At 37.5% G+C, this 21927-nt stretch overlaps 1 protein-coding gene across 1 annotated transcript in view; it reads left to right on the top strand.

Annotated features, from left to right (window-relative positions):
* The window catches only part of MDH1 (malate dehydrogenase 1), an 18558-nt gene extending 2319 nt beyond the window's left edge, over nt 1-16239 (top strand). The window contains exons 2-9 of the mRNA XM_006778546.2: nt 2737-2835; nt 3400-3496; nt 5544-5719; nt 8055-8177; nt 13574-13750; nt 14238-14351; nt 14911-15000; nt 15897-16239. Coding sequence (XP_006778609.1) covers nt 2737-2835; nt 3400-3496; nt 5544-5719; nt 8055-8177; nt 13574-13750; nt 14238-14351; nt 14911-15000; nt 15897-16022 — 1002 coding nt within the window. The 3' untranslated portion in view covers nt 16023-16239. The remainder of the gene's footprint in view (nt 1-2736; nt 2836-3399; nt 3497-5543; nt 5720-8054; nt 8178-13573; nt 13751-14237; nt 14352-14910; nt 15001-15896) is intronic.
* The last annotated feature ends 5688 nt before the right edge of the window (nt 16240-21927 follow it).

The following is a 21927-nucleotide window of genomic DNA, read 5'->3' as shown; positions in this document are numbered from 1 at the left end:
GACAGAAGATGGTTTTATATTTTATTAGTTCAGAGAGGAGGGGAGAAGGTAGAAAGAGATAGAAACATTAATGATGAGAGAGAATCATTGATTGGCTGCCTCCTGCACGCTCCACACTGGGGATTGAGCCCACAACCCAGGCATGTGCCCTTGGCCGGAATCCAACCTGGGACCCTTCAGTCCGCAGGCTGACGTTGTATCCATTGAGCCAAACCAGCTAGGGCTTCCCCCTCATTTCTTATCCCAACTTGCTTTGCACTGAAGTAGCATGTGTTTATAGTTTTCTTAATCCTTATTTTGATTCAGTCAACAAATATTTGTTGAGCACTCTGTGGACTGCAAATTTGAGTCCAAGGTGGACCGCTTTCAGTTCACAGTCTGAAATGGACTGGTGTGGGGGGTGGAGGGGGTTCACAGTCTAGTAGAAAATAACAGACATGTAAATAGGAAACCACAGGCTATAAGATTCCTTAAAGGAAAATTCTGTGGCGACAGAGATCTATAATTGTAGCTCTGGCTACACAGTTATTAATGCTTTGTATGTTAATTCTTAATCCTTACAACTACCTTAATTGTTAAGCAGCTGCTATTATTATCTCCATTTCACTGTAGGGAACTTGCCAGGAACATAACGATACACCTAATGAGTTGTGGAGTCAGGATTTGAATCCAGAAGTCTAGTCTGAAGGCCATCTCTTTATTATAATCTACTGCCTCTCTAACCCTCTGGCCTAAAATAGTACCAGGCACATAATAGAGGTTCAGTGGTATATTGCTTAATAAATGAAGTGAGAACAGTTCATCCATTGATTTATAAGACTATATATATCATTGGAACTAGTGACCTAAAATAATTTTGCTAACTATACCAAGGACTACGGTGGTCACTAAGTTTTATGACTTTCTCATTGCTGTATTCAAAGTATATAGTAATAAAATATCTTAAATACTCTTTTGAAGTGTGTTAGGTTTGCTTCCAAACAATTATTTTACAATTCCAAGTTTTTGGTAGTAATTTTACAAGATCCAGCTATTCCTTCAGTAATTGCATTCCAACTGTGTTCAGGGCATTGTTCTAGGTAGTTGGAATACAACAATAAATAAAATAGACAAGGCCCCTGTCATTAAGGAGTTTGCATTCTAAAGAGGGAAGAGGAATAATTTCTTACTCCCTTTTCTCACCTACTCCAAGTGGAGAAGGGGAAATGACAAAGTTAAAAACATGTGAATGCCATATTATAGAAAGTAACCATATACAATGCTCTTTATAAATCTAAAATCTACTTGGGAACATAGATGTGTGTTTGCATTAAAATTTGTTTATTTGGGGAATTATCGTTTTCTATATTTAGAGATATGGATGGGGAAGAGAAATGGGAAGTCAGGGAGAAACCTCCATAGTTTTCTCCCTTTTTCATTCCCATCCTGGTCACATGTTTGAGGAAGAAATTGCACTCATAGTCTGCTATGATCAGATTCATTTCTCTACAACTTGGCCCTTATTTCCTGAACTTCAGAGGTGAGGGTTGGAAAGTTAGAAAGCTTCTTCAAGGTGGTAGTCTCCTTCCATCCCAGAGGCATGTCTCCTCTGGAAGAGGGAATTCTAAATATTAAAAAAAATCAAATGCTTCTATCCCAGTCAGTAGGCCACTTCTCTCAGACAAGTAGCAATAGAGGTGTCAAGTAGACGTCCATTTACCTAGCATTGTCAAAGGAATAGTCCACTTGATTGAACTTTCCATCTACTAAAACTTACCCATTGTTTCCAAACATTTTTGTTTAGCTCTTTTTAATAGAACTATTTCTCTTTTTAATTCTCTGAGCTTAATTTTCTCTGAGCTTAATTTATTTTCATGACTTGGGATCATCACTGTGAATATTCGTTGTTTTTGTACACATGTTCCTATTTTGTTTGGGGTCTGTTGAGATCTATACAGCAACTTCTCTCTATTGTAACGGGTGTGCTCTTTGTACTTTTCTCCCTTCCTCCCTTTTAAAATTTATTTCCCTTTGGAATCAGGTTGTCAACTATCATTACATGTTGCTATTGTTATTTAATATTAAAATTTATTATATTAATAATTCAGATGTTATTATTTTCTCATTTTTCTCAAAAAATAAAGGCTTCTTTTTCCTCTACCACGGAGATAAGTTGAATCATGATTAATAATTTTATTAAAACTTTTAGGTTCATTGTGAATGGAAAATTTTAACCACTGTCACTCCTTTTCCTGGTGTAAAAGATTCTGTTGAGCAGATAGAAGTGGGGAGTTTACTTAAGAGAATATGTAGGGTTCTAATGGCCGCCAGGGTTTGTATCACCACATAATGCACTTCAACATTGGTAGGCCTATTTTAGTGGTAAAATGTCCTTTAAAAGATGGATGAGATTATGTAAGTAAATCCAGTATAACAGTAAGAGTTAAATGATGCCACCTAAATATGCAGCCAGAGGACATAGATTCAGGAAGTTGCTTAGCTAATTTGTGTACACTGTTTTCCTGGGCCAGGTCTGGGATAAGTTCGTTTTCTACTAATCCACACACAAAGAGACTTTAAAATTTTGCATTAACTTTTTTTTAAATTATTAATTAAATCGTTATTGTTCAGATTATTACATTTGTTCAGCATTAACTTTTAAAGTATGTTGTTGTCTTACTATAGAGAAACTCCTGAATACCTTTAGGGTAAAATAGCGCTTTTTAATAAGATGTTAATGGGTCTCTTTCATTCCAGCCTGAACCAGTCAGAGTCCTTGTGACTGGAGCAGCTGGTCAAATCGCATATTCGCTGCTGTACAGTATCGGAAATGGATCTGTCTTTGGTAAAGACCAGGTAGGGGCAACTGCCTATAAATCTTAAACTAAAAAGAATGTCAATAAAGCCCCACATTTACGTAGTGCAAAGGAAGTTTTAAATGGTGAAGGAATGGGTAATCCCAATTAATGTACTAGGCACACTGCTATAAATGTGTACTTATACATTCTAAAGTGTTCATTTATCCATTTTCTTCATCCATGGATAGTGAATTCTTCCTTCATGCCCAATACTGTACTTAGCTTTCCATAAACTCAAATCAGATCTACAGATTCAGGTGGCATGTCACTTCAGTTTGATATTTCTTCCATGTATTTATGTATTCCATGTATCTTTCCTTTAAAATTCAGTATTAGTGATTCCTCTTACTATGTCTGTTAGCAACCATTGCTGGTTTTATAGCATTCATTTTTCCAAAAGTGACATCATACTAGATACCTGACCTAAAATAATTATGACTAATTAGTGGGAATTATACACATATACACAACAAATAAGCAAAAACTTTTTAAAAGGTCTTTTTTTGTGACTAAGTGACATAACCTACACTGACAGATACTGAACTTGCTATTTATTTGACAGCCTATAATTCTTGTGCTGTTGGATATCACTCCCATGATGGGTGTCCTGGATGGTGTCCTAATGGAACTGCAAGACTGTGCCCTTCCCCTCCTGAAAGGTATGTTAGAGAGTGGAAGAGAGAGGGATTTTTTTAGTATTTTATGTCTTTCAAAAACTAGATTTCAGATTTTTGTTAACCTGTCAATTAGAAATTATTTCATAAACGTCGTTTGGTTTTGTTTCTAAAATTTCAACTACTTGGTAAGATGTATATCAAAAATAAGTAAGTATAATTATATACCAAGAATAAATAAGGGTAAAAGTGGGAAATAACCAGTGTAAAGTAAAAGTCTATACTTTTATCCACCATGCTTATATAAAACTTACTAGAGGCCCGATGCAAGAAATTCGTGCAAGAGTAGGCCTTCCCTCCCCAGCTGCTGGCTTCCCTCTGGTACCTGGGATCCGGGCTTCCCTCACAGCCCCAGCGTCACCCGGAAGGACGTCCAGTCTAATTAGCATATTAAACTTTTATTATTATAGATTTTACTAATAAAGTATAGTATTGCACAAGGGTTGTACACCTGAAATAGTCTACACTGTGTTGTTATTTAAAGTCTATTTAAGTAGTAATAGTAGCATCCTGTAATGGAGAACTTTTTTTAACTCTGTCTTCCAGAGCCATATGCTGCTATGTGACTGAAAATGGGTTGATCTCTCATATATATAGATAGTCCCTGTCATCTGATGAGATATAGTATAAATTGTTATAATCATCTACTACATAGTTTGAAAAAGTTCACCAGGGTTCTGATAAGAGCCTTTGAGAATCATTGAACTATTACATAAATGTAAGACAGAAATCTTCAATTTGATTGAAAGGTTTATTAAAATATTAGTCAAATCATAAACTAATTTGAATGTTTTGCTTGACCTTTATCATGATCTTTTTCTTTTGATGAGGATTTAATTAATAATACTCTTCTAAAAGTTTGCACAAAGCAAAATATATACCCAAGGAAGCCATACTCAGAATGTATATGTTCAATAAACATTTATTAGAAAGGATACTGCCATCTAAATCATTAGGTTGCACAATTATGTAAGAAAGCACATTACCCTACCCAAGCTATTCAGCTGGCTCCCTTTCTTCACCTGTTTCCAAATAAACTTCCTATGTTGCTTTTTTTCCTATTTTTATTCCATTCTGTGATGAGTTCCTTCTGCTCTCTAATGGGCACATGTTCCAGTCAGCTTGTCCTTGCTCAACTGTGAGTATGACAGGAGGGAAGGCTCGGCAAATAAAAATCTATGGCTGGGAAAAAGATGGATTTATTTTTCTCCATCTAGAGTTCATACATATACCTATTTGGGGGCTTCGAGCAGCCTGACTGTGACAAGTGTTCACTAATCTAAAAATGTATGCTCAATCCTGGTTGTCTTAGTCCATTTGGGCTGTTTTAACAAAAATACTATAGACTGAGAGGTTTATGAACTACAGAAACTTACTTCTCACAGCTCTGGAGGCTGGGAAGTCAGGGAGCACAGAGCCAGCAGGCTGGGTGTCTGATGAGAGCCCAATTCTTGGGTCATAGACGGCCTCCTCCTCCCCGCCCTGCATGGTGAAAGGGATGGGGCAGTGCTAAGGACACTGATCCCATTCCGGAAGGCTTCACCCTCATGACCTAATCCCCTTCCAGAGGCCTCACCTCTGAGTGCCATCACAGGAGGGCTAGTTTCAACACAGGGATTTTGTGGAGGACACAAACATTCAGTCAATAACTCTAGTCATGACCTTTTTAATTACTTTTAATACTTAATGTAATGTTAACTTCAGATTAGGTGAATTAATTTCTTTTTTTGTGTTATCTGTGATTATTAGCCTGAATAACAAATGTTGCCTTGAAAGTTATCATACTATACCTTTGTATCATAATTTTTGAAATTGAGATAATTATTGACATAGGAAAATAAAATAAACATATTGACATTTCTGCTGGTGTTATTGTTGAATTCTAAATTGTCTAAAACTTTTTATCAATGTGACTTGTAAAAGAAACATTTGCTACAGAGTGAAGGAGTTACTGGATAGATTCAATATGAAAAAGAAAGCCTCAGACTTTGGTGTTTAAGTATTTGCATATTTATTGCCATGTTGTTCACAGATGTCATCGCAACGGATAAAGAAGAGGTTGCCTTCAAAGACTTGGATGTGGCTGTTCTTGTGGGCTCCATGCCAAGAAGGGATGGCATGGAGAGGAAAGATTTACTCAAGGCTAATGTGAAAATCTTCAAATCCCAGGGTGCCGCCTTGGACAAATATGCCAAGAAGTCAGTTAAGGTGACCAGTGCAGTAGTATTTGATAGGGCTTTTCATTATTAGCATTTGAAACTTCTGCTCTCAGCATTTAAGTTCAACAAAATTGTTTGCTTCCCACCCCCAGTCTGTGCAATAGCCAGTAAATACAGATACAGAGTTTTGCTTGACAGGCTCTCCCTTTCTGCGTTTTCCTCTGATGGTGTAGAAGTCTGTATTTAGAGGTGCTTGAAAATATTTTGCCTATTACTGTTACTTGTAACTTTAATATTATTTTGTAAATCCACAAGGCATAGAATTTTCTGGTGCCTTTTAACTGGGAATATTTGTTCAGACATTTGGGTTGTGTATGATTGTAGAGGGAGGTGGCTGTAAACTGTGTTCTTAGCAATAGGAGATGGTAGCTTCTGAATGCTCAGATTTTCTCCATTCAGTGATATGCTTGTCTTGAGGAGTTGAGTCAGTATGACTTTCTGTTCTCCTTATGATCAAACTATTTTAGTTGCTAAATTTATCTTGATATTGCAAGGAAGCCTCCTTTTACCCACAGTAGAAGGCTTGCTGGTTAGAGGTTTTGTTGATTTTGATATACTATTTCTTCTGTATTCTAACTTCAGAGAAAGGTAAAATAAATTTATAAGATTTTTAAAGTTGCGAGTTATAATATTCTATTATAATACTTCATAGACATCTGATTGTTTGCTTTTGTAGACTTCATTTTATTTTATTTTTTTTTTAAATATATTTTATTGAGTTTTTATAGAGAGGAAAGGAGAGAGATAGAGAGTTAGAAACATTGATGAGAGAGAAACATCGACCAGCTGCCTCCTGCACACTCCCCACTGGGGATGTGCCCGCAACCAAGGTACATGCCCTTGACCGGAATCGAACCTGGGACCTTTCAGTCCACACGCCGACGCTCTATCCACTGAGCCAAACCGGTTTCGGCTGTAGACTTCATTTTAAATAATTAACTTTTATTTTCTGTAATCATTAGAAAATAATAGAGATGAGCTGAGTAGAAATCCAAAGACCTCTTAGTAAAAAATTACAAGGTTATTTGTTTTGTTTGTTTTTTAATTTAACTTATTGGGGTGACATTGGTTCATAAAATTATAAGGTTGTTTGGATTGCTAAAATCTAGGCTGCTTGGAGTTGTAGTTCTATTTGCACAGTAGTTGCCCTTCAGCCAAGTGTCCTTTTGGGGGACATACACACTGATATGGAATACTTAGGGGCATAAGATATCATGTCTGCAGCTTACTCTCAAGTGGGCCAAAAATAAAACACTAAGGGATGGGGATGGGGTAAAGAGAGGGAGAGAAATAGAGCAAATTAGAGCATCTGGGTAAAGGAGATGTGGGAGTTAGTCTCTTCATTATACTTTCATCTTTTCTTTAAGTTTGATACTATTTCACAGTTTTGGTTACATATATATATATATTTCAGAATAGAAGGGAGAGGGAGAAAGAGAAAGAAACATCAATGATGAGAGAGAATCATTGATCAGCTGCCTCCTGCACACCCCCTACTGAGGATCGAGCCTGTAATCAGGGCATGTGCCCTGACCAGGAATCAAACCATGACCTCCTGGTTCATAGATTGATGCTCAACCACTGAGCCACACCAGTCAGGCCACTGTTTTTAAAAATGATCATTACATTAGAGATTTTTAAAACTTAAAAGTCCCTGTATACATTTTCCTATACTGTATTATAATTCATTATATCCCATGTCTCCCCAATTAAAAAAAAAATCCTAAAATGCTTTTTCCTAAAGATTGATTTAGTAGATATAGAATGGATGGGACTTGGAAATCTGTATTTTGGCAAATATCTACATTAATTCATAGGATTAGCAAGATTGAAAAACACTTTTCATTCATAAAAACAAATCATTGTCCAAAGGTAAACTACTTGAGTAGAATTTCTTTGTTGGACTACTTTTTTAAGAAGGAAAATTTTATCAATAAATCAAACTCAGAGATAGAGCCTCAGATTACTTTTTCTTTATGACAAGTAGGTAAATGCTGTCTATTTTGGCACAAAACAAAACAGAAAGACATGTACCTTAGATCTTGGACAGCAACGCTACCTGAAAAGTGACTTATATATACATATATATATATAATGGTGGTTTTATTAAAGAAATGTTTTCTGTAGTCACAGGATATCCTAACAAGAGGGGGAAAGTTTTCAGAAGGGAAGATAGGAACCTACAAGAAGCTAAACTGTTAACTACATATTTAGCTGGCACAAAGTTGATACAAAGGCAACATGTTACACATGTGTCAGTCATGCTGAGACACTTTAGTTAAGCAGAATATGGTCTATAACGGCTGTAATGGGTTATATCCTAGGTCATCGTGGTGGGAAACCCAGCCAATACCAACTGCCTGACTGCCTCTAAGTCGGCACCATCCATCCCCAAGGAGAACTTCAGTTGCTTGACTCGTTTGGATCATAACCGAGCTAAAGCTCAGGTAAGAAAAATGCCTTTTAAAGTCTCATGAATGTTCAGCTTTATAAAACCTTTTTCTCTCACTTTTTGTCTTTTTATATTTTTAAAATATATTTTTATTAATTTCAGAGAGGAAGGGAGAGGGAGAGAAAGATAGAAACATCAGTGATGGGAGAGAATCATTAACCTGCTGCCTCCTGTATACCACACACTGGGGAGCGAGCTGCAATCCAGGCCTGTATGCTGACCGGGAATGGACCTGTGATCTTCTGGTTCATAGGTCGATGCTCAACCACTGAGCCACACCTGGCCGGGCTTTTCTTTCACTTTTAAAGGCGATGAAGCTTAGTTTGTGCTTTTTTAGTTTGCTTAGTAGGAAGCTATTCCAGTTTGTTAGGGAGTCTTTAAATCTGGTCTTATAAAGACCAGAGCTGAACTTCCTACTTAATTTTCTCAAGTATATCTCATTTGCTACCTATAATTAAATGTTGTTGCTAATGTCCTCTTAAGATAGTGGTTTAAAAGTATTCACTAGTATAGATAATTCACATAATGGTACATATTTAGGGTTTTGTGTGTTTTTTGTCAGATATAAAGGAGATTGTAAAATGAAATGTTTAGCTGTATGTATTTGGGTGGTTCTGCTTCCTTTTCCCCTATAACCAAGCAATCAAGTTCAGATTTTTAATTGTTAATTTTATATTCTCATTTTTAATTTTATGTCTTTTTAATATTTATATGTTTCCATAAAATTTCCTACTTTTCACTACTTCGCTAAGTTTTAATTATCATCATTTTTTTCTTACCCCTTGGAGCCTTACATTATGCCAAGGGACCAGTAACCTGGGTATTAGCCATAGCTTTTTTAAAAATTAAAGGCCATGCCACTCATCTGTGCTGGTTTCCTGGGCTTCCTCAGATCTAGACGATGCTGGTGCCTAGAAGTCATGGCAAAATTCTAGTTCTGGGACATAAGCTCTTTCTCTTCCCCAGTCATTTTCTGGCCATCCCTCCTTATGCACAGGTCATCACTGCCAGGTAGGTGTATGAGTGTAGTCCTCTTTTAGAGAAGACAACTTTGTTTAGTTTCAAGAAAACTATTTTTACCAAAAGATGATGTGAGGTCTGCTGTATGCTGAAAATTGATCATTCAGACCAGGCAAAGAGAAAATTTGTTAAACTTCTACTCTAAGCTAAATACTTTACATGTAATTTGCCATTTGATTCTTTTTTAAAATTTTATCTTTATTGTTGAAAGTATTATAGATGTTCCCTCTTTATCCCTCATGGGCCCCCCTCCACCCTGCGCCCACCCCCCACAACCATTTAATTCTTATAGGAACCATATGAAATATACATTATTATCACTATTTTACTGATAAGAAACCTGAAGCCCAGGAAAGTCAGGGAACCTGCTTAAAGTCATATAGCTAATAAATGATGGTGCCACCTAGATTTGCCAAAGTTCAAACCCTTGTGTGTATTCTTACATAATGGGATCAAGTGACCTATGTCAACTTACTAGCTGTGTCATCTTGAGAAAGTATATTCAAGCCATAAAATGGAATAATAATTGTATCTATCTCAGAGTAGTTATATGGGTAAAATGAGATAAGATCTATGTAAAGCCCTTATGGTGGTGCCTGTCACATTGTAAAACTCAATAAAGGTTGGCTGCTATTAATTTTTAGTATTATTAAGAGGGACATATGCAAGAGTTGAGAAGAGCCATACCTCAGAAATATCTCCCTGAATATTCCAGTTAATTTAGAAGGTTCTTGGATAACAAACTTAAATCGCAAATAATTCCTGAGAAGATTAGGCTGTGGGCTGGGTACTTTTCCTTATTATTTAGCCAGAGTCTGGTGGCTGGGAAGGAATAGGAATTTGAATGACTGGAGACAGGGGATTTGGGTACTATAGACACTAGTCCAGAAGAGTGGCATGGCCTCTAATTTGGGTACTATAGAACATGTACTATTTCACAATTAAGGAAAAGATATAGGTATTGCCGTTGTAGATTCTGGATGGTTACTTAATTTCATTGTAAGAAGGAGAAAAAGGTAAAATGACACCACTAACAAATTTCCCATCATCTTTGCTGTTTCATCTGAGGCCTTGATGGAGGCAGGCACTGGAAAATACTGCTTCCAAAGGTACTACTAAGTGGCACTTTGTCCCAGGGCCTGAAACCATTTTCCTTGTAGGGGTGAAAGTCTAAATGAGGAAAGAGGGAAGAAGAAACTGTCTCATCAAACTTTAACTTTTGTCAAGTGTTCAGCATGCCAGCCTGGCACAGTGACAACTTTTAGAAAATTTCTGAAGAAGCAGTTTCTTCTTTAATCCAGTGACAAATAATAAACCCAAAGAGGAATTTTTCTTACGTGAATGGTTACTAGTCATACATGATTTGTTTTGGAATTCAGAGGACTTAGCTTCCCAGCAGTTGTTTATCACCTGCAGAACTCCCCTGTGTATTTGCAACCCAGAACTGCTCATGTGTCTGCTGACAAGGTAATTTGGCAGTGAAACCAGTTAGCTGGCATCAGAGGAAGAAAATTGCTAGGGCTGGAGAATTAGTAAAAACTATTTAATAGATCTGTGTGGCAGGTACAAAAGTGTGTAAGGGAACAAGAAACTGCTGTCCTGCATACGTGTTAATTTAAACCAGCTCTGACATGAATGATATTCAGAATTTACATCTGCTGGGTGCCAAATACTGGACTTTGCTGTCCTGACAGAAGTGGATTAGCTCAAGAGATCAAAAGAACAAGAGGAGGCGGGCAGGCAACAGGGCAGACGAAGCAAGAGGAGCCTCCTGTGGGGAGGAGAGGCCTAGAGGCAGTGGGTCGTCACTGTACTTCGGAGCAGCTGAAGCTGACATTCAACAGACTGTTCTGAGTTCTTGAGAATATACATCTTGGGTTACTTGCCCAGGTATAAATTTTCCTTTTTCTCTACAATGACAGCTAAATATAAATAGGCAGTTCTTCCCAAGTCCTTTCAGATCATGGCACACAGAGAAAATGGTACTCATTGCATGGCACACCACTCTACCCTAGCCAGGAAGCAGGTCAGTAGCTGGGTACCCCAGAAACCAGCCATCCAGCTAATTCATGAAGACTGATATAATAGTTAATACTTGCAGAACTCTAGATGAAGCAGGGTTTAGATCAGAAGTAATTTAAAAAGTAAAAAATCCATAAGGATTATAAGTTAATTCTTAAAATTATCTAACTATTTTAAGATTTAAGAAAACGGGCTCCTCGCACTAGTGGGGTAGATTATTGTTAGAGCATCGTCCTGATATGCCAGGGTTGTGAGTTCGATCCCCAGTCAGGGCACATCTAAGAATCAACCAATGAGCCCAGCTAGAGTGGCTCAGTTGGTTGAGTGTTGTCTTATGCACCAAAAGGTTGCCAGTCAGGGCACATACCTGGGTTTTGGGTTCCGTCTCCGGAAGGTAACCAATTGGTGTCTCTCTCTCTTGCCCCGTCCCGTTCTCTCCCTCCCGCCTTCCTCTCTGTCTCTAAAATCTATCAATTAAAAAATATTTTTAAAGCCCTAGCTGGTTTGACTCAGTGAATAGAGCATCGGCCTACGGACTTATGGGCCCCAAGTTCGATTCCAGTCAAGGGCACATGCCTGGTTGTGGGCTCAATCCCCAGTAGGGGGCGTGCAGGAGGCAGCCAATCAATGATTATCTGATCATTCGCGTTTCTGTCTCTCCCTTTCCCATCCTCTCTGAAATCAATAAAAATATAAAAACATGTTTTAAAAAACATGTTTTTAAAGCAGTCTCAACTTATTTTAAGGGTCATAATGAAAGTAAAAACAATTTACTTCTTAACTTAGTAAATTAGTGTGAGATGAGTAAGGTCATTGCAAACATTTTAGGTAATGGCCTTTTTTATCCTTATTTTTTTGTTTGGTTAATTGTTTGTGTTGTTTCTATTGTTTTTTACTTTCTAATTTTGGAATAATTATAGACGCAGAAGAAGTTGCAAAAATAGTACAGAGAATCCCATGTACCTATCACGGGCTTTACTCAATGGTGCCATCTTACATAACTCTATGGCATTATTAAAGCAGGAAAGTGACTAGACTACACACACATTACCACTAACAAGTTACTCAGATTTCTGCAGTGTTTACCTTTTTGTATGTCTTTATGAATGATTCTATGACCTTTAATCATATATATAGATTACTATAAATAACCACCATAGTCAAAACACAGAACTGTCCCATAACCCACAAAAGAACACCTAAAAACACAGAAAACCTTTATCTGTTCTCCATCTCTGTAACTCTGTCATTTTGAGGATGTTACAAAAATGGAATCATGGGGCAAGTAATCTTTTGAGGTTATCTTTTATTCACTCAGTTTAATGCCTTTAATATCCATCCAAGTTGTTGTATGTTCCACTTACACTGTTTCTTTCATTGTGTGGAGGTTCCACCGTTTGTTTAACTGTTCTTCAAAGACTTTGGGGTTGTTTCCAGTCTGGGGCTATTACCATCCTTGTTTTTAAAATTCCTTTAAAATACGAGAGTGTTTTCCCTTTCTTATATGGTTAATGCTCAAAAGGAACTTTGATGCAGTGCTGCTTTTATTTAATATTCAAAAGCTATGGACTCTGACACAACTGTTTTTTTCTCTCATGATTATAATAAGGAAAGAAAAATCACCCACAGTGTCACCCTAACACATCAACTTTTAAAAATTCCTTTTTGCAACATTTCTTTCTGGTTCATCATAAATTCTTCTGTCTAATTAGGAACAAATTATGCACATAACTAACCATAATGTTTTTCTGCATATTACCTTATCAGGGAAATCAAACAACTGGTTTTACTTAAATCTTTCAAAACATAACTTTTAAACCCTTTTTGTGGTCACTGTACTATATAATTGATGTTCATGTAACCACAAGGCCTACGGGATTCTAAAGTGCTTTCTGAACTTAGAGCTAGAGATTGTTACATCTGTTTATAATTTTAGCATTTTGTTATTTTAAACTCTTTCCTTCAGTTTCCTGGTCTGTAAAACCAGGACAGTCAGACTTTGTTCCTCTAAGTCCCTTTCAACTGTAAAATTTTCATATTTAGGAATATTTGAAAATTAGTTCATTTATATTTGGTGTATAATAAACATTTCAGCCAAGTAGAAACTTTCTAAATACCTAATTGCTCAGAAGTGCTAAGGCAAGTCTCTAAGTAAGTAATAACAAAACTAGGGTCACATTTACATATTCAAGCAATATTCACCTCTTGCTTTGTGTTTTATATTTGATAAACCCACTATACTAATAAGTTAACCACAAACTGTATGATGCTCTCTACTCTTAAACAAACAGGTCACAGTTGAAATGAAAAGCTTTATGTAAGTAATGTATTTGTTTTCTGTTTAACTAGATTGCTCTTAAACTTGGTGTGACTTCTGAGGATGTAAAGAATGTCATTATCTGGGGAAACCATTCCTCAACTCAGTATCCAGATGTCAACCATGCCAAAGTGAAACTGCAAGGAAAGGAAGTTGGTGTTTATGAAGCTCTGAAAAATGACAGCTGGCTCAAGGGAGAGTTCATCACAGTAAGAAAAATCTGGGAGCTTGCATAACAGCCAAGCATAAAGAACTCTGAGAGACGCCACATTACTGACCGGCATGTGCTCCAGGGCTCAGGGGAGGGAGGGACACAAGGAGAGCAGGTCTTCTGCAGTTTCTAATGACTGCACACTTTGTTTTGAGGTCCTACTACGCCAGTCATGATCCATTCTGATCTAATCTGTTGCGTGGTAGCCAGCATTGATCGTCATCTGGTTATCTTTATACAGAAATCAAATTTTTTGAATGAAATATGGTAAACTCTCTGTGGAGATTTGTAGTTTTCTCTTTTTTAAAAAGACTGGTACTTATAACTAAAATGGGTTAGTAAGGCCAACATTGGGTAGTTGCCTGATTTTGGAGGGGACACATTAAGCTATGGTTGCAGTCTTTCACCCCAGGATCAGTTTGGAATTGAGGAAAATGCTGCTGTCATGACCAAGTAACACTGCTGTCTTTGCCTGCTCCACCCAGACTGTGCAGCAGCGTGGCGCTGCTGTCATCAAGGCTCGAAAACTATCCAGTGCGATGTCTGCTGCGAAAGCCATCTGTGACCACATCAGGGACATCTGGTTTGGGACCCCAGAGGTGAGGACTCAGTGGTTTGCACAGGCCTTTCTTTCACTTTTGTCCTCTATGCTGTAATGTGCAAGCACATAACCTTAGCTGTCAGGCAGGTTAGGTTCATATCCTGGCTTAGCTGTCCACTAGCTGAGTAACCTGGAGAAGTTATCTAACCTTTCTGAGCTATCTTGTCATCTTGTACATGGATTGTGAGGGATAAGTGAGATGATTATTTATTTATACACACACACACACACACACACACATATAAAGTACTTAGCACACATGGTAGGAGAGACATTTTTTCATCTTAAAGCCTATATTGGGTCATAGTTTCATCATTTATGAAATGAGGATTTTGTTTCTTGGACCTACTTCATACATTGATTGGAAGAGTGGAATGAGATAATATCCAAGAAAGTTACCCTGGCATAGAAGTGCCTGGTGATGGTTCCTTATACAGTAATGAAGTAATGCATATAGTAAGAATGTGTCACCTGTTTTAATTTCATTAGTCCATGTGTTAGTTGGTTATACAAACTAATTCCTAAGCACCACAGAATGTAAAAATTGTTTTTTTCAGGGAGAGTTCGTGTCCATGGGCATTATCTCCGACGGCAACTCCTACGGTGTTCCCGATGATCTGCTGTACTCGTTCCCCGTTACAATCAAGGTAAGGTATTTGGGAATTATTTCCCCCTTTTCCCTACTGGGAAAGTAATTGTATGTTTTTATTAATAATTAGAGGCCCAATGCACAAAATTTGTGCATGGTTAGGGTCCCTAGGCCTGGCTGGCAGGGCCAATCTGGGGGGGCGGGGGGAAGGGAACAAGTGGGCGGTGCCTGGCCAGCCACTTGCTGGCCCCGCCCTCCAAACTCCACACTCCCACCCTCCTGCCAGTTGCCTTCCTCTGTGGGGCAATTGGGGGCCCCCACCTTGGCTGGCCTGAGGCCTGCAGGCTGGGGGCAGCTCCTGCATTGAGGGTCTGCCCCCTGGTAGTCAGTGTGCATCATAGTGACTGGTCCTTCCACCGATCTTTCTGCTGTTTGGGCAATTTGCATATTAGGCTTTTATTATATAGGATGGCATAATGTAATCTAGAAAATTGTTCCTTTACTAAATTAGAAAATATTCTCAGCTTTAAAGTCGTATGAAGCACAACTTCAGATCAACAAAAGACTGAAATTAATCTGGAAAGCAAGATTCAACTCCTCCCACTAGACATAGTTTGTTATGCCTCTAATATTGGATACCTAAAGTACTATCTTCTAAATGAAGCAAAAGTTCTCAATATTGTTGCTGTTTATTATAATTATAAAATCATTAGTTTTTTTTTTTGTCTGCTAATTAATCCTCATTTAAACAATTTTTTTCTACAGTCAATAAGTTTTAAAATCAAGTGTTGAGTTTGTATCAAAATTATCTGTCAATTAAGATCTGGGTTTTGATTTGCTTCTTTAGAATCAGACTTTAAAACAGATACTCTCTAGATTGAAGTTCAAACTAAGTTGTTACTTGCTAGAGGATCAGTAATTGTAAATCTCTTATTTGCAATTATTTTCAAACAGAATAAGACATGGAAGATTGTTGAAGGTCTCCCTATTAATGATTTCTCACGTGAGAAGATGGATCTTACTGCAAAGGAACTATCAGAAGAAAAAGAAACTGCTTTTGAATTTCTTTCCTCTGCCTGACTAGACAATCATTTCGATGTTACTAGATACCCCAAAGCTGAAGAAGCTAAAAGTCGTCTTTGACTCTAGTACCAAGTAATAATAATACTATACTTAAATCACTTGTGAAAAAACAGCACATTTTAAAGATTGTGTGCTTCTCGGTACAAATTTGTGACGGTTTATGAACATGGTGTTAGTGTTGCAGCATCCTAAATAAAATATATATTCAAGTGAAGATGATTCAGACTCTAATTTTTAGCTAATATTTTGTTTCTTTCATTCAGAAAACAAACTTGTATGTTTCCTAGCTTGCTGAAGGGGTTGTGACTTTTTTTTAAGCCAGAGGAAGGCAATAAAGATAAAAAAAAGTCACAAAGCAAGGCATAATTCTCTTACATTTAAATAGAATAGAAAAGTCAATCTTTGATAATGAATCAATCTACTCCAGAATATATTTTTAAACTTTATCTTTTTTAGCTAATTAAACACCAATTATATTTTTAAAAACTTAAAAGTTAGTTCATGCTTTGTGTATAATTTGATTTTAACAGTAGCTGTTAAATAGGTTGCAGATAATACTCTGTTAATAGTTTAATACCGTTGCATGAAATTAGAAGAATCATTTTCATGATAGAAGAAAAAGGTAATAAGTCTTCCCTTGAGGTATTCCTCTAAAGCAGATAAGGAATCTTTTCATCTCATAACCAGTAGCTGCCACAGGAATTTATGCTCGTGGGATTGTTCTCAATCTAAGCTTATTACTCGAAACACAGTGAGTGCTGTTAAAAAAAAAAAAGGTATTTTTCCCCCCAAAATCCATGAGGACAAGAATTGTCCATCCTTTTGTCCTTGTATTTAACTTTTACATAATAGACAATATAAATCTCCCAGGGCCTAATATATAGTGCTGCGTGGGTGCTCAAAAAAAGTTGGTTGGATGTTATTTTAAATTACCTATATCTCATATTCCATATGTAGAAAAGAAAAAATGAGTGGAAAGTACTTTTATAACTCCTATTAATTGAAGCATTAAAAATAAAATTTCATATAGGTTTAATTTAAAAATTGTATATTCCCTCGGTTCCAAATACATTCTTCCACACTCTGCTTATGATACTGGGACTGGGACTCTGCAAGCATTTCTCTACCAGCCCCTCCCTGCTCCTTGTGAAAAGTCTGCCAGTGAAGGATGCTAGAGGGAGACGAGGAGGCTGAGGAAGAACATGTGCTTGCTCCTCTCCGCTGGCTTCCTGTCATTACCTTCTCTTTACTTCTTATATAAGCCAAAAAAGAAGAAAAGTTAAGCATATCTTGAGAAGAGAAATTAATTGGAAGCATAAAGATAAGGTAATTTCATGTAAAAGTAAGAAGAAATGTTACATGAAGATACAATATAAGCTAAATTAACTGCAAAAGGTGTTCATCTCTACTTTATTATCCATTTGTGTAAAATCGCCTATTAATTTCATTCTGTAAATTAACCTCACCAATCCTTCAAAATCAGGGATCACATACACAAATGAAACGGTAATACACTTTGGAGAGACCTGGTAGATTACTTACAGAAATGTGATTTCTCACCAACTGTGCTTTTGTTTGAATCCTCATGAAAATGTATTATCTCTTTATGCTATTTACTTCTGTCACCGTAACAAGAGAAAAAAGCATCTTATTGCCTCCTCTCTTAATGAACAGAGTCCAGGCCCAGGGAATCGTTCCCTTAGGCAGCATGAAAAGTGCTTGTGAAAAGCCCAGGCCTTACATAAGCATTTTACTAGAACTTGAAGAAATGACACATGGGAGAATTATAGAGCAAAGGATCTTACGTTTTAAAGTAATAAAGTTGGATTCAAAATGTTCCAGAAAAGGTACAATCTGAATAAAATAAACCTTAGGCTAATAAGCCTTGGCCTATGCAGATCATGACCCCGGTTAATAATGTCTCCTAAACAGACAAAGATGGCCAGCGATGGCGTAAAAAAAAAAAAAATGGATATGTTTCCTTAATGATAAGCATAGAGAGGAAAACCCTTTAACCATACTGCCAGTTAAATCATTTTATGTAAAAATACATACATGTCAGAAAATCAGTGAAACTGTGTTAAATGAAAACTAAAAACCGTCCTCCCAAGGATAAACACTTTTGAAACTTTTTCTAAATCCTTCCAGGAAGGAAAATACAGTGAAGAGATATAGAGTGAAATTTCTTTTACTTACCTGAATCTCACCCACTTACACCCCATTTTTGTTTCCTTGTCTACAGTACAGAAATATTCAGTGTACAACCCAAGTATGTATGTATTTGGGTATTTGTAATCTTTTTGTACATAAATCATATTTAATACACTATTCTGCACTTTGCTATTTCCCCCCCTCAATATATCTTAGAGCTATATTAATGAGCTGCCTCATTCATTTGAACAGCTGTATAATATTCCATTGAATGGCTATATCATATTTATATAGCTGTTCACCCGTTAATGGACTTTTAGGTTCTTTACAATTTTTTACTACTATAAAGATGCTGAACTTCAGTGGGGCCTTGACTTACGAGTTTAATTCCTTCCGAGACCGAGCTCGTTAAGGAGCTTGTTAACTCAAATTACTCTATCAACTGAATGCAAAAAATCAGCCAAGAGACAGCTGGTATCTCAAAAAACTTGTTAGTCAGGACACTCGTAAGTTAAGGCCCCATTGTATATTTGTAAGTAGTTTATTTCAGACAAGCTTACGTGTATATGTGGGATAAAAATTTTTAAAACTAGGTGTTTTAAACGTTTTATATATATATATTTTATATATATATAATAATATATATATAAATTATATATATATAATATATATATAAATATATATATATTTTTTTTTCACTTTCAGAGAGGAAAGGGAGAGGGAGAGAGAGATAACATCAATGATGAGAGAGAATCATTGGTTGGCTGCTTCCTTCCCACCCGCTACTGGTGTTCGCACCCACAATGCGGGCATGTGCCCTGACTGAGAATTGAACTGTGATATCCTGGTTCATTGGTTGATGTTCAACCATGAGCCACATTGGTCAGACAAAAGGTACCTTTTTAGTATATAAACTTAAGAATTTGGTTACGAAAAACAAAAAGCAACAGAACAGGTTTGAACCGCACTCAGCACAGCCAGTGGTGAACTTGAGGAGTGGTGGTGAAGGATTAAAGAAAACAGACAAGAGAATATAGCTGGGGCTAGGTAGGACATTGTTCTCGAATGGAGAGAGTGCCACAGCCTGAAAGCCGAGTCTTTGTTTTATAGTCAGATCCCATGAGGCAAAGCAAGGGCATGGTCAAGATGTTTACAATGTTCTTGCCAGTTTCGAATCTACTTAATTGCATGCACTTGAGAACTCTATCAAGCTTTGTTTAGGCAGCACTTGCTGCTCCTCCTGCAGCCCACATCACTCGGCCACCTGGGACCACAGGTTCGGACCATAAGGTCAAGCTTACAACCATAGCCTTTGGCTATAATTGTGGGGGACCTGCACGTGGCTTTGCCATGAGAGGACCGTGCCCTCTCATCAGTCCGAGGCTTGAACCTGTCCAAACGCTATAGCCGCTCTCCACAAGGTTCTTAGTTGTCCCTTTGAAATTAGGATAAGAACTCATAATTTTTATGATCTTCTTGGCTTTAAACATCCTTAACAGAACAAGGAATGTATCCATGTTTTGATTTCTGAATATCCATTGGTTCTGATACAGACTAAAAGGGTTATTGACTCAATAGGAGTATGTAGGCTTTGAGACATTTTCCCATTAATGTCCCCTAATTGGTATCACCCAGCACACAGTTTCTTAAAAATATAGTGAGTGCTGAATATTTACTGAATGAATGAATTCTATTGCCCTCTAACTCAGTAGGAATACACTTGTGACCTAGAGCTGAATCAAACCAACAGTTTCATTGACCCGGGTAACGCAATTGAGTTTCAAGCAGCACAGATGTGTTTAAATCATCCAGTTTCTTTATATCCCTACCACCATTGCTCTGGTCCAGGTCCCCATCATCACTTCAAAAAGACTACTGCAATAGAGATGGGAACCCTAACCGGATTGGCTCAGTGGATAGAGCATCGGCCTGTGGACTGAAGGGTCCCAGGTTTGATTCCGGCCAGGGGGATGTACCTTGGTTGCGGGCACATTCCCAGTAGGAGGTGTGCAGGAGGCAGCTGATCGATGTTTCTCTCTCATCGATATTTCTAACTCTCTATCCTTCTCCCTTCCTCTCTGTGAAAAATCAATAAAATATATTTTTTTAAAAAAATAGAGATGGGAATGAGCTCATTTTGGAGTCTATTCCTTCCCCAGTCCAATCCAGACTTTGCACTAGAGCTACTGGTTAAGGATGATATTTTACTTCCCATTTTCTGTAGAACAGAAAACCCATGTGCTTGGAAATCAGACAAACCTGGGTTTAGATCCTAGCTCTTTGTAGGTGTCCCTATGATTCTCTTAGTTACAAAATGAGGATAAAAACAGTATCTCCTTCATAAGGTTTTTGTGAGGATTAAATGGAGAGCAATTGTAAGGGCTTGATTTCTTTGTTAGTTTTTTTTTCTCTCTTTTAAATTTCCTAGCATCACTTCAATACCTATCATAATCTGGCCTCAAGTGACACTTCCTTGCCCATCTTTAACTGCCATTCCCTGTCCCCATGTGCCTTCACTCTTTCTGCATTAAACTATTTGGACAGCTATTAACTTTCACTGTTACAGAACTTTATTTTACTATTTTTTGTTCTTCTAATGATCTCTGTTTCTCTACAGTGCATTATAAATAGTCAATCTGTGCTTATTGATTAAGAGAGAAAATTCTAAAAACATCTGTCCCACTGTCTTAAGATTAGTTCTCCAGCAGTAGATCTTTAGCTGAGGTTTCCAGAATTTTAGTGCATGTAACTTAATAGGGCAATGCTCCCAGGAGAAATCCCTAAGGAAGAGGGAAGACCAGGGGCAGAGAAAAGGAGGAAGCCAAGCAATGGTGCATCCAGCCATCATGCACCTGATCAAGTCAGGGACTCCTGTCCTGAGGTGAGGGGCCCAGTGCTTTCATACTCCCCAACCTCTCAGTCATGGGTTAAAGGAATGGGTGGTGGTTATTTCCAGACATCTCCACTCTCTGTGCTGCCAGCAAAACGGCCTCTAGCAGCCCAGGCTCAATCCTCCATAAAAGAACCCCAGGTGCTGACTTTGGGAAGCAAAAGAAAGCTTAAGGGGGTGGGAGTGTGGGTGCTAAAGGGATCTGGGCAGAGTATCATTGTTATTCACTCTACTCATCCACTTGGCCTTACTGAGTTCTAATGAAGCCCAGAGGAGCACTATTATTTTATGCTCAAAGGGAGAGGGCATTAAATCTGGTTCTGCACATGATTTATGTCTGCATACTTTTCCACTCCTGTTTCTTCTCTTGTTTTATGGCCCTGAGAATAAGCTTCCTTATTTATGTCAGTACAAAGCTGAATTCATGACATTACCTTTTTTCAGGCTTGGAATTGCCTTAATAATAATATTCTCAGGCTTGAGCTGGGAAATTTCCAGAATAAAACCTCTCAGAGTCAATATTCCCCTGTTCAACAGAGAAATTAGTCAGTGCAAAGCACTGTGTGAGTCCCAGGTACACTGTTCAGTTCTATTTTTGCTTAACGTACTATAAACAACACACTTAAAATTACAATACATTCTTTGGAGGAAATAGTGCAAATGTTAAGAAAGTAAGGGTGAGGATCCACTAAAATAGGAATGGTTCTTTAAGACCTTCTGTGGAGTTGATATTTCAGGCCTAGACCTAAAGAATAAGAGGAGAGGGGGGAAATTCCTTTTCACCCCCACAAAGGAAATAAATGGAAAAGCATTTTGCTTGAAAAGAACTCTTCCTCTTCCAGGAAAGAAAAGGCCATAGAC

Source organism: Myotis davidii, unplaced genomic scaffold (assembly GCF_000327345.1).
Source record: "Myotis davidii unplaced genomic scaffold, ASM32734v1 scaffold6, whole genome shotgun sequence".
Lineage (NCBI taxonomy): Eukaryota > Metazoa > Chordata > Mammalia > Chiroptera > Vespertilionidae > Myotis > Myotis davidii.
This window is presented reverse-complemented; position numbering and strand designations above follow the sequence as displayed.